We start from the raw sequence: 13,034 nt of genomic DNA on the forward strand, positions 1-13,034 counted from the left end.
GCAAAAACAGGTTTGTTTACTGTCCAGTATAATAAAGATAATGTCTCCTTCCAAGGCAACATTCAGGTACACTTACTACCGAATTTAAAAGACTTGTGTTCCCTTTGCTTGGGGTTCCTCTCCTATAATGCAACCACTGGGTGTGCAGGCATCATCCAGTTCTGTTCATTTCTCACCATGGAATTACATTTGGGGGAACAGGGCAAATGCTGATATTCTGGCTGGCTATTGCTAATGCTATAGATCTTTGTCTCTGATCCAGGAGTCTCATTCTTCTGCCAGCATCTATGAAACAGTGGTAGGCTAACTTGTCAGCTTGGAGATGAGGTATTGATAAAATCCAAGCCCTTTCACAGTTCTTTACAGTTATTGTGTAAAAGTTGTGTCTTTGCATGATAAAGCTATCCCTGAATGAATCCATGTGACAAAGACAGTGACATGAGTTGACTGAAAGATGAGTTACCTGAACCAGTCAGTGTGGCAAGGGGTTGGATATTCTGTTTGGTTTATATCTTTTAGAACTAGAGATGGAATCATCCCCGAATTCTTGCAACCTCTCTGAAGGAGTAGAGTGGATGTTGGGGTGATTAATTATCAACCTCTTAACTTTTCTGTATATTCCAAATTAAGCATGGGTTACTTTTATAATTTATTTTAAAAAGCAACTTCAAGAGGAGCCAAAGAACTTTGTTATCACTAAATATCTGCTTTATTTTACTATTTTGCTCCAGGTTTGTGCAGTGGCATCAGCTAAGCTAAACACCCTTCTTCAGACCAAGGTGATTGAAAATCAGGATGAAGCATGTTACATTTTAGGGAAGCTGGAACATGTTCTAAGTCAATCAATCAAGGAACAGACTGAAATATACTCATTTCTGATTCCGCTTGTCCGTACCCTGGTTTCCAAAATTTATGAGCTTCTTTTCATGAACTTGCATCTGCCTTCTTTACCTTTTACCAATGGAAGCTCTTCATTTTTTGAAGATTTTCAAGAATATTGCAGTTCAAATGAATGGCAAGTTTACATTGAAAAATATGTAAGTTTTATCTTTGTTGAGTGAGGTTTCTATACTAAATTATCATTTTTATAGAAACATGCATTAAATTTTGCGTATGTATATTTTTTATAAGATTGTACCTTATATGAAGCAGTATGAAACCCATGCATTCTATGATGGTCATGAGAGCATGGCACTATACTGGAAGGATTGTTATGAAGCCTTAATGGTGAATATGCATAAACGAGACCGGGAAGGGGGAGAGAGCAAGCTCAAGTTTCAGGTAAAAATTATTAAATGTTTTTAATACCAGTTTTTTATGTTGATTTCAAGCATTTAATGTTCAAATGAGAGTAATAACAAGACTGAACTTTGAAAACGAACAGTATTTCTTTTATTTTTTAAATTTTATTTATTTATTTTTATTTTTTAACATCTTTATTAAGAGTATAATTGCTTTGCAATGGTGTGTCAGTTTCTGCTTTATAACAAAGTGAATCAGTTATACATATACATATGTCCCGATATCTCTTCCCTCTTGCGTCTCCCTCCCTCCTACCCTCCCCATCCCACCCCTCTAGGTGGTCACAAAGCACTGAGCTGATCTCCCTGTGCTATGCGGCTGCTTCCCACTAGCTATCTGTTTTACGTTTGGTAGTGTATATATGTCCATGCCACTCTCTCACTGTTTCCAAGCTTACCCTTCCCCCTCCCCGTATCCTCAAGTCCATTCTCTAGTAGGTCTGCATCTTTATTCCCGTCTTGCCTCTAGGTTCTTCTGACCATTTTCTTTTATTTATTTATTTTTCAGATTCCATATATATGTGTTAGCATATGGTATTTGTTTTTCTCTTTCTGACTTACTTAACTCCGTATGACAGTCTCTAGGTCCATCCGCCTCACTACAAATAACTCAGTTTCATTCCTTTTTATGGCTGAGTAATATTCCATTGTATATATGTGCCACATCTTCTTTATCCATTCATCTGTTGATGGACACTTAGGTTGCTTCCATGTCCTGGCAATTGTAAATAGAGCTGCAATGAACCTTTTGGTACATGACTCTTTTTGAATTATGGTTTTCTCAGGGTCTATGCCCAGTAGTGGGATGGCTGGGTTGTATGGTAGTTCTATTTTTAGTTTTTTAAGGAACCTCCATACTGTTCTCCATAGTGGCTGTATCAATTTACATTCCCACCAACAGTGCAAGAGGGTTCCCTTTTCTCCACACCCTCTCCAGCATTTATTGTTTGTAGATTTTTTGATGATGGCCATTCTGACCGGTGTGAGATGATATCTCATTGTAGTTTTGATTTCCATTTTGCTAATGATTAGTGATGTTGAGCATTCTTTCATGTGTTTGTTGGCAATCTGTATATCTTCTTTGGAGAACTGTCTATTTAGGTCTTCTGCCCATTTTTGGATTGGGTTGTTTGTTTTTTTGATATTGAGCTGCATGAGTTGCTTGTATGTTTTGGAGATTAATCCTTTGTCAGTTGCTTCATTTGAAAATATTTTCTCCCATTCTGAAGGTTGTCTTTTCGTCTTGTTTATGGTTTCCTTTGCTGTGCAAAAGCTTTGAAGTTTCATTAGGTCCCATTTGTTTATTTTTGTTTTTATTTCCATTTCTCTAGGAGGTGGGTCAAAGAGGATCTTGCTGTGATTTATGTCATAGAGTGTTCTGCCTATGTTTTCCTCTAAGAGTTTGATGGTGTCTGGCCTTACATTTAGGTCTTTAATCCATTTTGAGTTTATATTTGTGTATGGTGTTAGGGAGTGTTCTAATTTCATACTTTTGCATGTACCTGTCCAGTTTTCCCAGCACCACTTATTGAAGAGGCTGTATTTTCTCCACTGTATATGCTTGCCTCCTTTATCAAAGATAAGGTGACCATATGTGCGTGGGTTTATCTCTGGACTTTCTCTCCTGTTCCATTGATCTATATTTCTGTTTTTGTGCCAGTACTATACTGTCTTGATTACTGTAGCTTTGTAGTATAGTCTGAAGTCAGGGAGCCTGATTCCTCCAGCTCCGTTTTTCTTTCTCAAGATTACTTTGGCTATTCGGGGTCTTTTGTGTTTCCATACAAATTGTGAAATTTTTTGTTCTAGTTCTGTGAAAAATGCCATTGGTATTTTGATAGGGATTGCATTGAATCTGTAGATTGCTTTGGGTAGTAAAGTCATTTTCACAATGTTGATTCTTCCAATCCAAGAACATGGTTTATCTCTCCATCTATTTGTATCATCTTTAATTTCTTTCATCAGTGTCTTATAATTTTCTGCATACAGGTCTTCTGTCTCCTTAGGTAGGTTTATTCCTAGATATTTTATTCTTTTTGTTTGCAATGGTAAATGGGACTGTTTTCTTAATTTCTCTTTCAGATTTTTCATCATTAGTGTATAGGAATGCAATAGATTTCTGTGCATTAGTTTTGTATCCTGCTACTCTACCAAATTCATTGATTAGCTCTAGTAGTTTTCTGGTGGCATCTTTAGGATTCTCTATGTATAGTATCATGTCATCTGCAAACAGTGACAGCTTTACTTCTTCTTTTCCAATTTGGATTCCTTTTATTTCTTTTTCTTCTCTGATTGCTGTGGCTAAAACTTCCAAAACTGTGTTGAATAATAGTGGTGAGAGTGGGCAACCTTGTCTTGTTCCTGATCTTAGTGGAAATGGTTTCAGTTTTTCACCATTGGGGATGATGTTGGCTGTGGGTTTCTCATATATGGCCTTTATTATGTTGAGGAAAGTTCCATCTATGCCTACTTTCTGGAGGGTTTTTATCGTAAATGGGTGTTGAATTTTGTTGAAAGCTTTCTCTGCATCTGTTGAGATGATCATATGGTTTTTCTTCTTCAATTTGTTAATATGGTGTATCACGTTGATTGATTTGCATATGTTGAAGAATCCTTGCATTCCTGCTGTTTGATTCTGTTTGCTAGTATTTTGTTGAGGATTTTTGCATGTATGTTCATCAGTGATTTTGGCCTGTAGTTTTCTTTTTTTGTGACATCTTTGTCTGGTTTTGGTATCAGAGTGATGGTGGCCTCGTAGAATGAGTTTGGGAGTGTTCCTCCCTCTGCTATGTTTTGGAAGAGTTTGAGAAGGATAGGTGTTAGCTCTTCTCTAAATGTTTGATAAAATTCGCCTGTGAAGCCATCTGGTCCTGGGCTTTTGTTTGTTGGAAGATTTTTAATCACAGTTTCAATTTCAGTGCTTGTGATTGGTCTGTTCATATCTTCTATTTCTTCCTGGTTCAGTCTCATAAGGTTGCGCTTTTCTAAGAATTTGTCTATTTCTTCCAGGTTGTCCATTTTATTGGCGTATAGTTGCTTGTGGTAATCTCTCATGATCCTTTGTATTTACGCAGTGTCAGTTGTTACTTCTTTTTCATTTCTAATTCTATTGATTTGAGTCTTCTCCCTTTTTTTCTTGATGAGTCTGGCTAATGGTTTATCAATTTTGTTTATCTTCTCAAAGAACCAGCTTTTAGTTTTATTGATCTTTGCTATCATTTCCTTCATTTCTTTTTCATTTATTTCTGATCTGATCTTTATGATTTGTTGCCTTCTGCTAACTTTGGGGCTTTTTTGTTCTGCTTTCTCTAATTGCTTTAGGTGGCAGGTTAGGTTGTTTATTTGAGATGTTTCTTGTTTCTTAAGGTAGGCTTGTATAGCTATAAACTTCCCTCTTAGAACTGCTTTTGCTGCATCCCGTAGGTTTTGGGTCATTGTGTTTTCACTGTCATTTGTTTCTAGGTATTTTTTGATTTCCTCTTTGATTTCTTCAGTGATCTCTTGGTTATTAAGTAGTGTGTTGTTTAGCCTCCATGTGTTTGTATTTCTTACAGATTTTTTTCCTGTAATTGATATCTAGTCTCATAGCATTGTGGTCGGAAAAGATACTTGATACGATTTCAATTTTCTTAAATTTACTGAGGCTTGATTTGTGACCCAAGACATGATCTATCCTGGAGAATGTTCCATGAGCACTTGAGAAGAATGTGTATTCTGTTGTTTTTGGATGGAATGTCCTATAAATATCATTTAAGTCCATCTTGTTTAATGTGTCATTTAAAGCTTGTGTTTCCTTATTTATTTTCATTTTGGATGATCTGTCCCTTGGTGAAAGTGGGGTGTTAAAGTCCCCTACTATGATTGCGTTACTGTCGATTTCCCCTTTTATGGCTGTTAGTATTTGCCTTATGTATTGAGGTGCTCCTATGTTGGGTGCGTAAATATTTACAATTGTTATATCTTCTTCTTGGATTGATCCCTTGATCATTATGTAGTGTCCTTGTCTCTTGTAATAGTCTTTGTTTTAAAGTCTATTTTGTCTGATATGAGAATTGCTACTCCAGCTTTCTTTTGATTTCCATTTGCATGGAATATCTTTTTCCATCCCCTCACTTTCAGTTTGTATGTGTCCCTAGTTATGAAGTGGGTCTCTTGTAGACAGCATATATACGGGTCTTGTTTTTGTATCCATTCAGCCAGTCTATGTCTTTTGGTTGGAGCATTTAATCCATTTACATTTAAAGTAATTATCGATATGTATGTTCCTATGACCATTTCTTAATTGTTTTGGGTTTGTTATTGTAGGTCTTTTCCTTCTCTTGTGTTTCCTGCCTAGAGAAGTTCCTTTAGCATTTGTTGTAGAGCTGGTTTGGTGGTGCTGAATTCTCTTAGCTTTTGCTTGTCTGTTAAGGTTTTAATTTCTCCATCAAATTTGAGTGAGATCCTTGCTGGATAGAGTAATCTTGGTTGTAGGTTTTTCCCTTTCATCACTTTAAATATGTCCTCTCACTCCCTTCTGGCTTGCAGAGTTCCTGCTGAAAGATCAGCTGTTAACCTTATGGGTATTCCCTTCTGTGTTATTTGTTGTTTTTCCCTTGCTGCTTTTAATATTCGTTCATTGTATTTAATTTTTGATAGCTTGGTTAATATGTGTCTGGGTGTGTTTCTCCTTGGATTTATCCTGTATGGGACTCTCTGTGCTTCCTGGACTTGATTAACTACTTCCTTTCCCATATTAGGGAAGTTTTCAACTATAATCTCTTCAAATATTTTCTCAGTCCCTTTCTTTTTCTCTTCTTCTTCTGGGACCCCTATAATTCAAATGTTGATGTGTTTAACGTTGTCCCAGAGGTCTCTGAGACTGTCCTCAATTCTTTTCATTCTTTTTTCTTTATTCTGCTCTGCAGTAGTTATTTCCACTATTTTATCTTCCAGGTCACTTATACGTTCTGCCTCAGTTATTCTGCTATTGATCCCTTGTAGAGAATTTTTAATTTCATTTATTGTGTTGTTCATCATTGTTTGTTTGCTCTTTCGTTCTTCTAGGTCCTTGTTAAATGTTTCTTGTATTTTCTCCATTCTATTTCCAAGATTTTGGATCATCTTTACTATCATTATTCTGAATTCTTTTTCCGGTAGACTGCTTATTTCCTCTTCATTTGTTAGGTCTGGTGGGTTTTTGCCTTGCTTCTTCATCTGCTGTGTGTTTCTCTGTCTTCTCATTTTGCTTAACTTACTGTGTTTGGGGTCTCCTCTTCGCAGGCTGCAGGTTCGTAGTTTCCATTGTTTTTGGTGTCTGTCTCCAGTGGATGAGGTTGATTCAGTGGGTTGTGTAGGCTTCCTGGTGGAGGGGACTAGTGCCTGTGTTCTGGTGGATGAGGCTGGATCTTGTCTTTCTGGTGGACAGGTCTACGTCTGGTGGTGTGTTTTGGGGTGTCTGTGGCCTTATTATGATTTTAGGCAGCCTCTGTGCTAATGGATGGGGTTGTGTTCCTGTCTTGCTGGTTGTTTGGCATAGGGTGTCCAGCACTGTAGCTTGCTGGTTGTTGAGTGGAGCTGGGTCTTGGCGTTGAGATGGAGATCTCTGGGAGATTTTCACCATTTGATATTACGTCAAGCTGGGAGGTCTCTTGTGGACCAGTGTCCTGAACTTGACTCTCCCTCCTCAGTGGCACAGCCATGACGCCTGGCTGGAGCACCAAGAGCCTGTTCTCCACACGGCTCAGAATAAAAGGGAGAAAAAAAGAAAGAAAGAAAGAAGAAAATAAAATAAAATAAAGTAAAATAAAATAAAGTTATTAAAATAAAAAAAATTATTAAGAAAAAAAATTGTTTTAAGTAAAAGAAAAAAAACAAAAACAAGAAAACGGACAGACAGACCCCTAGGACAAATGGTAAAAGCAAAGCTATACAGACAAAATCACACACAGAAGCATACACATACACACTCACAAAAAGAGAAAAAGTTGGAAAAATATATATATTGTTGCTCCCAAAGTCCACCTCCTCAGTTTGGGATGATTTGTTGTCTATTCAGGTGTTCCACAGATGCAGGGTACATCAAGTTGATTGTGGAGATTTAATCCGCTGCTCCTGAGGCTGCTGGGAGAGATTTCCCTTTCTCTTCTTTGTTCGCACAGCTCCCGGGGTTCAGCTTTGGATTTGGACCCTCTGTGTGTAGATCGCCTGAGGGCGTCTGTTCTTCGCTCAGACAGGACGGGGTTAAAGGAGCCGCTGATTCAGGGGCTCTGGCTCAGTCAGGCTGTGGGAGGGAGGGTCACGGATTCGGGGCAAGCCTGCGGCGGCAGAGGCCAGTGTGACGTTGTACCAGCCTGAGGCGTGCTGTGCGTTCTCCTGGGGAAGTTGTCCCTGGATCACGGGACCCTGGCAGTGGTGGGCTGCACAGGCTCCCGGGAGGGGAGGTGTGGATAGTGACCTGTGCTTGCTCACAGGCTTCTTGGTGGTGGCAGCAGCAGCCTTAGCGTCTCATGCCCGTCTCTGGGGTCTGCGCTGATAGCCATGGCTCGCGTCCGTCTCTGGAGCTCCTTTAAGCAGCGCTCTGAATCCCCTCTCCTCGCGCACCAGGAAACAAAGAGTCAAGAAAGTCTCTTGTCTCTTCGGCAGCTCCAGACTTTTTCCCGGACTCCCTCCCGGCTAGCCGTGGCACACTAGCCCCCTTCAGGCTGTGTTCACGCAGCCAACCCCAGTCCTCTCCCTGGGATCCGACCTCCGAAGCCCGAGCCTCAGCTCCCAGCCCCTGCCCGCCCCAGCGGCTGAGCAGACAAGCCTCTCAGGCTGGTGAGTGCTGGTTGGCACCGATCCTCTGTACGGGAATCTCTCTGCTTTGCCCTCCACACCCCCATTGCTGCGCTCTCCTCCGTGGCTCCGAAGCTTCCCCCTCCGCCACCTGCAGTCTCCGCCCGCGAAGGGCCTTCCTAGTGTGTGGAAACCTTTCCTCCTTCACAGCTCCCTCCCACTGGTGCAGGTTGTGTCCCTATTCTTTGTCTCTGTTTTTTCTTTTTTCTTTTACCCTACCCTGGTACATGGGGAGTTTCTTGCCTTTTGGGAGGTCCTCTGCCAGCGTTCAGTAGGTGTTCTGTAGGAGTTGTTCCACATGTAGATGTATTTCTGATGTATTTGTGGGGAGGAAGGTGATCTCCACGTCTTACTCTTCCGCCATCTTTAAGCTCCTCCAAGTTGTACTCACTGTGGCCCGCGGTCCCAAGGACTGTCACGGCTTCGGCTGGTGGGGCCCCTCCAGAGCCGGCAGCCTCAGTGAGGCCGCCTTCCCCTCGGGCTCCGGGGCAGTTCAGTCCAAACAGTATTTCTTATTGTTTGTCTGAAAATTATTTGAGAATTGGAAGAAAAACAGATAAGTAACAACTTAAAAATTAATATCAAAATGTTCTGTACATAGTGATTAGGTAAAAAGTCTATCAAGCTGATAGTAGACATCTTTAAGGAGGCTGAGTATATATCAGTGCTTAGAGGGAAATTTATAACACAAAGTACTTATACTAAAAAAGAAGAAAGGCCTCAAATTAATAAGTTCATTCTACCCTAAGGAACTTGAACAAGTAAACTAAATTACATTAGTTTGTTTTTTTTGTTTTTGTTTTTTTTTGCCGTACCACGCGGCTTGTGGGATCTTAGTTCCCCGACCAGGGATTGAACCTGAGCCACCACAGTGAAAGCGCCGAGTCCTAACCACTGGACCGCCAGGGAATTCCCTACCTTAGTTTTTAAATAAGAAATGATTAAAGAGCAGAAAGCAATGGAATTGAAAGCAGAAAAACAATAGAGAAAATCAGTGAAAGCAAAATCTACTTAAGATATCAATAAAATTGATAAACTTCTAGCCAAATTGAGGGAAAAAAAGTGAAAAATTACTCATACCAGAAATGAATCACCACTGACTTCACAGACATCAACATGATAATAAGGGACTACTACAGGCTAATCTGTGCACATGAATAAGATGATTTAGATGAAATGGATCAATTTCTTGACAACTACAAATTTCCCAAGCTAATTCAATAATAAGTAGATAACCTGGATAGTTCTCTATCAATTAAAGAAATTGAGTTTATAGTTAAATACCTTCCACAAGGGAAAACTCTAGGCCCAGATGGTTTCAGTGCCAAATTTTACCAAATGTTTAATGGAGACATTACACCAATTCCTCACACTCTCTTCAGAAAATTGAAAAGTGGCATAACTTCCCAACTCATTATATGAGGCAGTATTACCCTCATATTGAAACCATACAAAAACAGTGCAAGAAAACTGAAGACCAGTATCCCTTGGGAACATAGGTGCAAACCAAATCTAGCAATGTATAAAAAAAAAAACATCACAACCAGGTAGAGTGTCTGTTGGGAATGCAAGGCTGGTTCAACATTTGATGATCAGTTAATAATCAGTCACATTAATAGACTTATCAAGAAAAAGTACATGATCATATCAGTAGATGCAGAAAAAGCATTTGACAAAATTCAACATCCATTTATGATCAAAGTTTTTAGCAAACTAGGATTAGAAGGGAATACCTAAATCTCTACAAAAATCGTACAGCTAGCTTCATATTTAATGGTAAAAAACTGAGTGCTTTCCCCGTAAAATAGAGAACGAGGGTGGAATGTTCACTTTCACTCTTCTTAGTCACTATTGTACTATAAGACATAGCAAATGCAATAAGAATAGAAAAAGAAGAAAAAGACAGTTATATTGGGAAGGAAGAAATAAAACTATTTGCAGATCACATAATTATCTGTGTAGAAAATCCTAAGGAATCTATCAGAAATCTCCTATAAGTAATGAATTTAGCAACATTGCAGGACACAATATCAATACACAAATTTAATCATATTTCTATATACTAGCAACGAGCAATAGGAAACTGCAATTTAAAAAAAAATACTATTTACAATAGGTTTAAAAAGAATGAGGTACTTAGATATCAATCTAACAAAATATGTACAGAATCTATATGCTAAAAACTACAGAACACAGATGAAACAAATTAGGGAAGACCAAATAAAAACATATGTTTATTCCATAACTTAGGTATAAAAAGAAACATTTGTAATCCACCACTACTAATATTTTGGTATATTATCCTTCCTGTATTTTTATGTATATATTTGGTTTAACCAAAATGGTAGTTTCATTTGCTACTACTTTCTTAAAATGTACTGTGAACATTTTTCCATGCCATTATATGATTGTCTAATATTCCATTATATTATGTATTAGAAGATTTAAACTTATTTCCCGGTTTTAGACCTAATTTAACAGTTTTTTCTTTATTATAAATAGTATCGATCGTCTCTGTAGTCATATTTTTATGCTTATCCAGAATGACTTCCCTAGAATAAGTGGAATTACCGGTATGGAGCAATTATGGTAATAATTACTGTTATATTGCCCTTAAAGAAGTTCTACCAATTACTATACCAACCAGCATTTTCTCTGTAACTTCACCCTTAGCTTTTCTAGAAAAACCTGATTTGAGAATATCCTTATGGGGGGACGCAGGCGCAGGCAGGATGGTGGGCGGCGCTGAAGTCCTGGGCAGCTGGGGTGGCAGGGGTGGCCAGGCGGCCCCCGCAGCGCGAATGCTGCTGCCGCTGCAAACAACGGAGCTCTGCGTGTCACGCCAGCACAGCACTCTTCGGGGCCGGGCGGCCACCCCGCGTGCACGGCCAGAAGGCCGGGAAGCCAGCCACACGTATTCGCCCTAAGCGTGCCTTTCCCGTCCACCTTGGAGGCGGAGGTTGCCCGTGGGTCCCTGGCCCCAGGTGCCGAACCGCACCAAGGGGCGGTTGGGAAGGAGCTCATAGCGGCAGCGTCCTGGCGGTACGCTGGAGAGCTGGATTCCCGCCTTCTCCGAATTTCCATCGTCAACTTTCTTGACCAGCTTTCTCTGGTGATACGGACCTTGCAGCGCTTTGGGCCCCCTGTTGCCAGCTAAGCCAGGGCTAGGGAAAGGGGTTAAGGTCTAAACTTGTGTCCCTTCCTAGACAGTGCATCCCTCCTAGGGCAGTGATTCCTGCAGTAGTTGCCACTTTACTATGGGGGCTTCATCTTTTGCCTCTACTGGCCCTTGGGTGCTGAGGGTTCACTTGCTTTGTTTGGTGCTTAAATGTTTCTTAACTACTGAAAATAAAACTGAGCTACGATGCAATGTCTGACTTTATTTTCAACTATAGCACCTTTAAATATTCTTGCCTTTGTCCTTAGATTGGAGGGGAGGTTCTGTGATTCAGATATTCAAGTAGTACAACGTAATTGAAGACAGTTTAAGAAATGGAAGAGGTTAGGTCCTGTCATTCAGTATTAACTACTGTCCACATTTTGGAATATTTTCTTAGTTTTATAGTTGTATTTATGTAGTAAATATGTAGCAGTAATAATATTTTGCAAGTTTAGCATTTTTCCTGATATTTTTCATATAACATGAACCTTTTTCTAAAAATTCTTCAAAAGCATTATTGAATGGATACATAAAAGATACATTATTGAATGTTTAAATTATTTTCAATTCTTGCCATATTATAGGAAATGATTCAGTGGAATGCTTATATATAGAGCTTTGCCTGAATGATTGTTTCCTTAAGATAGACTACAAGAGGTAGAATTGGTTAAATATTTAAAGCTCTCAATCTGCAGTGTGTGAAATTGCTCTCCAAATTGTACAGAAAATGTACCCTCCCACCAGAATGCTTTCCCACATCCTTGTCACTACTGGGTCTCCTCAGTAAAATTTTTTTAAAAACTGGGTTTGTATGACAAGAGCAAACAACCGAGAAACACTCGAATGGGAGCTCTGTGGCTTACTGGCCTTGTCTCAGATCAGTGAAGAAAAACTGCTAGGACAGTCATTTAGGCATTTAGTTAGGAGGAGTTAGCTTCCTGTAAAAGGTGTTGTATCCTGCAGCCTTTTCTAAACTCACTTATTCTAGTAGCTCTTTGGTAGATGCCATTGGATTTTCATCATTGGTGATCAGGTTTTCTCAGAATAAAGGCAGTTTTGCTTCTTCCTTTCAAAAAAAAAAAGAATATCCTTATGAGGACTTCCCTGGTGGCGCAGTGGTTAAGAATCCACCTGCCAATGCAGGGAACATGAGTTCAATCCCTGGTCCGGGAAGATCCCACATGCTGTGCACCAACTAAGCCCATGCGCCACAACTACCAAGCCTGCGCTCTAGAGCCTGCGAGCCACAACTACTGAGCCCACGTGCCACAGAAGCCCATGCACTGCAACAAGAGAAGCCACCGCAACGAAGAGTAGCCCCCGCTCGTCACAACTAGAGAAAGCCCGCATGCAGCAAACGAAGACCCAACACAACCAAAAAAAAAAAAAAAGAATATCCTTATGTGCTTGAACTTCAAAACTGTGAAATTGATGTTTAATTATCATGGAGCTCTCATGACTTCTTCAGTTGTCTCAGCAATGATCTGTTTTAAATATTCGATAACACTATCTCCCAAATCATTGATTTCCTACAAATATAGTAGTAATTACAGTAACAATTATAATAATAACTATAATTTATTGAGAGCTTGCTACTTTTCTGGCACTATATTAAGCACATTAAATCTTAATCTTTATGTTGACAATTACTGTCAGCTCCATCTTATAGGTGATGGTACTGAGCTTCAGAGAATTAAGTACCTAAGATTTGTACCCAGGTCTAGTTCCAAAGCTTATAGCCACACACTGCTGTACTG

The 13,034-nt window shown here is 39.6% G+C and overlaps 1 protein-coding gene across 4 annotated transcripts in view; it reads left to right on the forward strand.

Moving 5' to 3' along the window:
* NBEAL1 (neurobeachin like 1) overlaps nucleotides 1-13,034 on the forward strand; it is a 184,373-nt gene that overhangs the window by 93,630 nt on the left and 77,709 nt on the right. For all 4 annotated transcript variants that reach the window (XM_057551127.1, XM_057551126.1, XM_057551128.1 and 1 more), the window contains exons 31-32: nucleotides 732-1,037; nucleotides 1,132-1,281. In XM_057551127.1, the coding sequence (XP_057407110.1) occupies nucleotides 732-1,037; nucleotides 1,132-1,281 (456 nt within the window). The remainder of the gene's footprint in view (nucleotides 1-731; nucleotides 1,038-1,131; nucleotides 1,282-13,034) is intronic.

This window comes from Balaenoptera acutorostrata, chromosome 8, assembly GCF_949987535.1.
Source record: "Balaenoptera acutorostrata chromosome 8, mBalAcu1.1, whole genome shotgun sequence".
Taxonomy (NCBI): Eukaryota; Metazoa; Chordata; class Mammalia; order Artiodactyla; family Balaenopteridae; genus Balaenoptera; species Balaenoptera acutorostrata.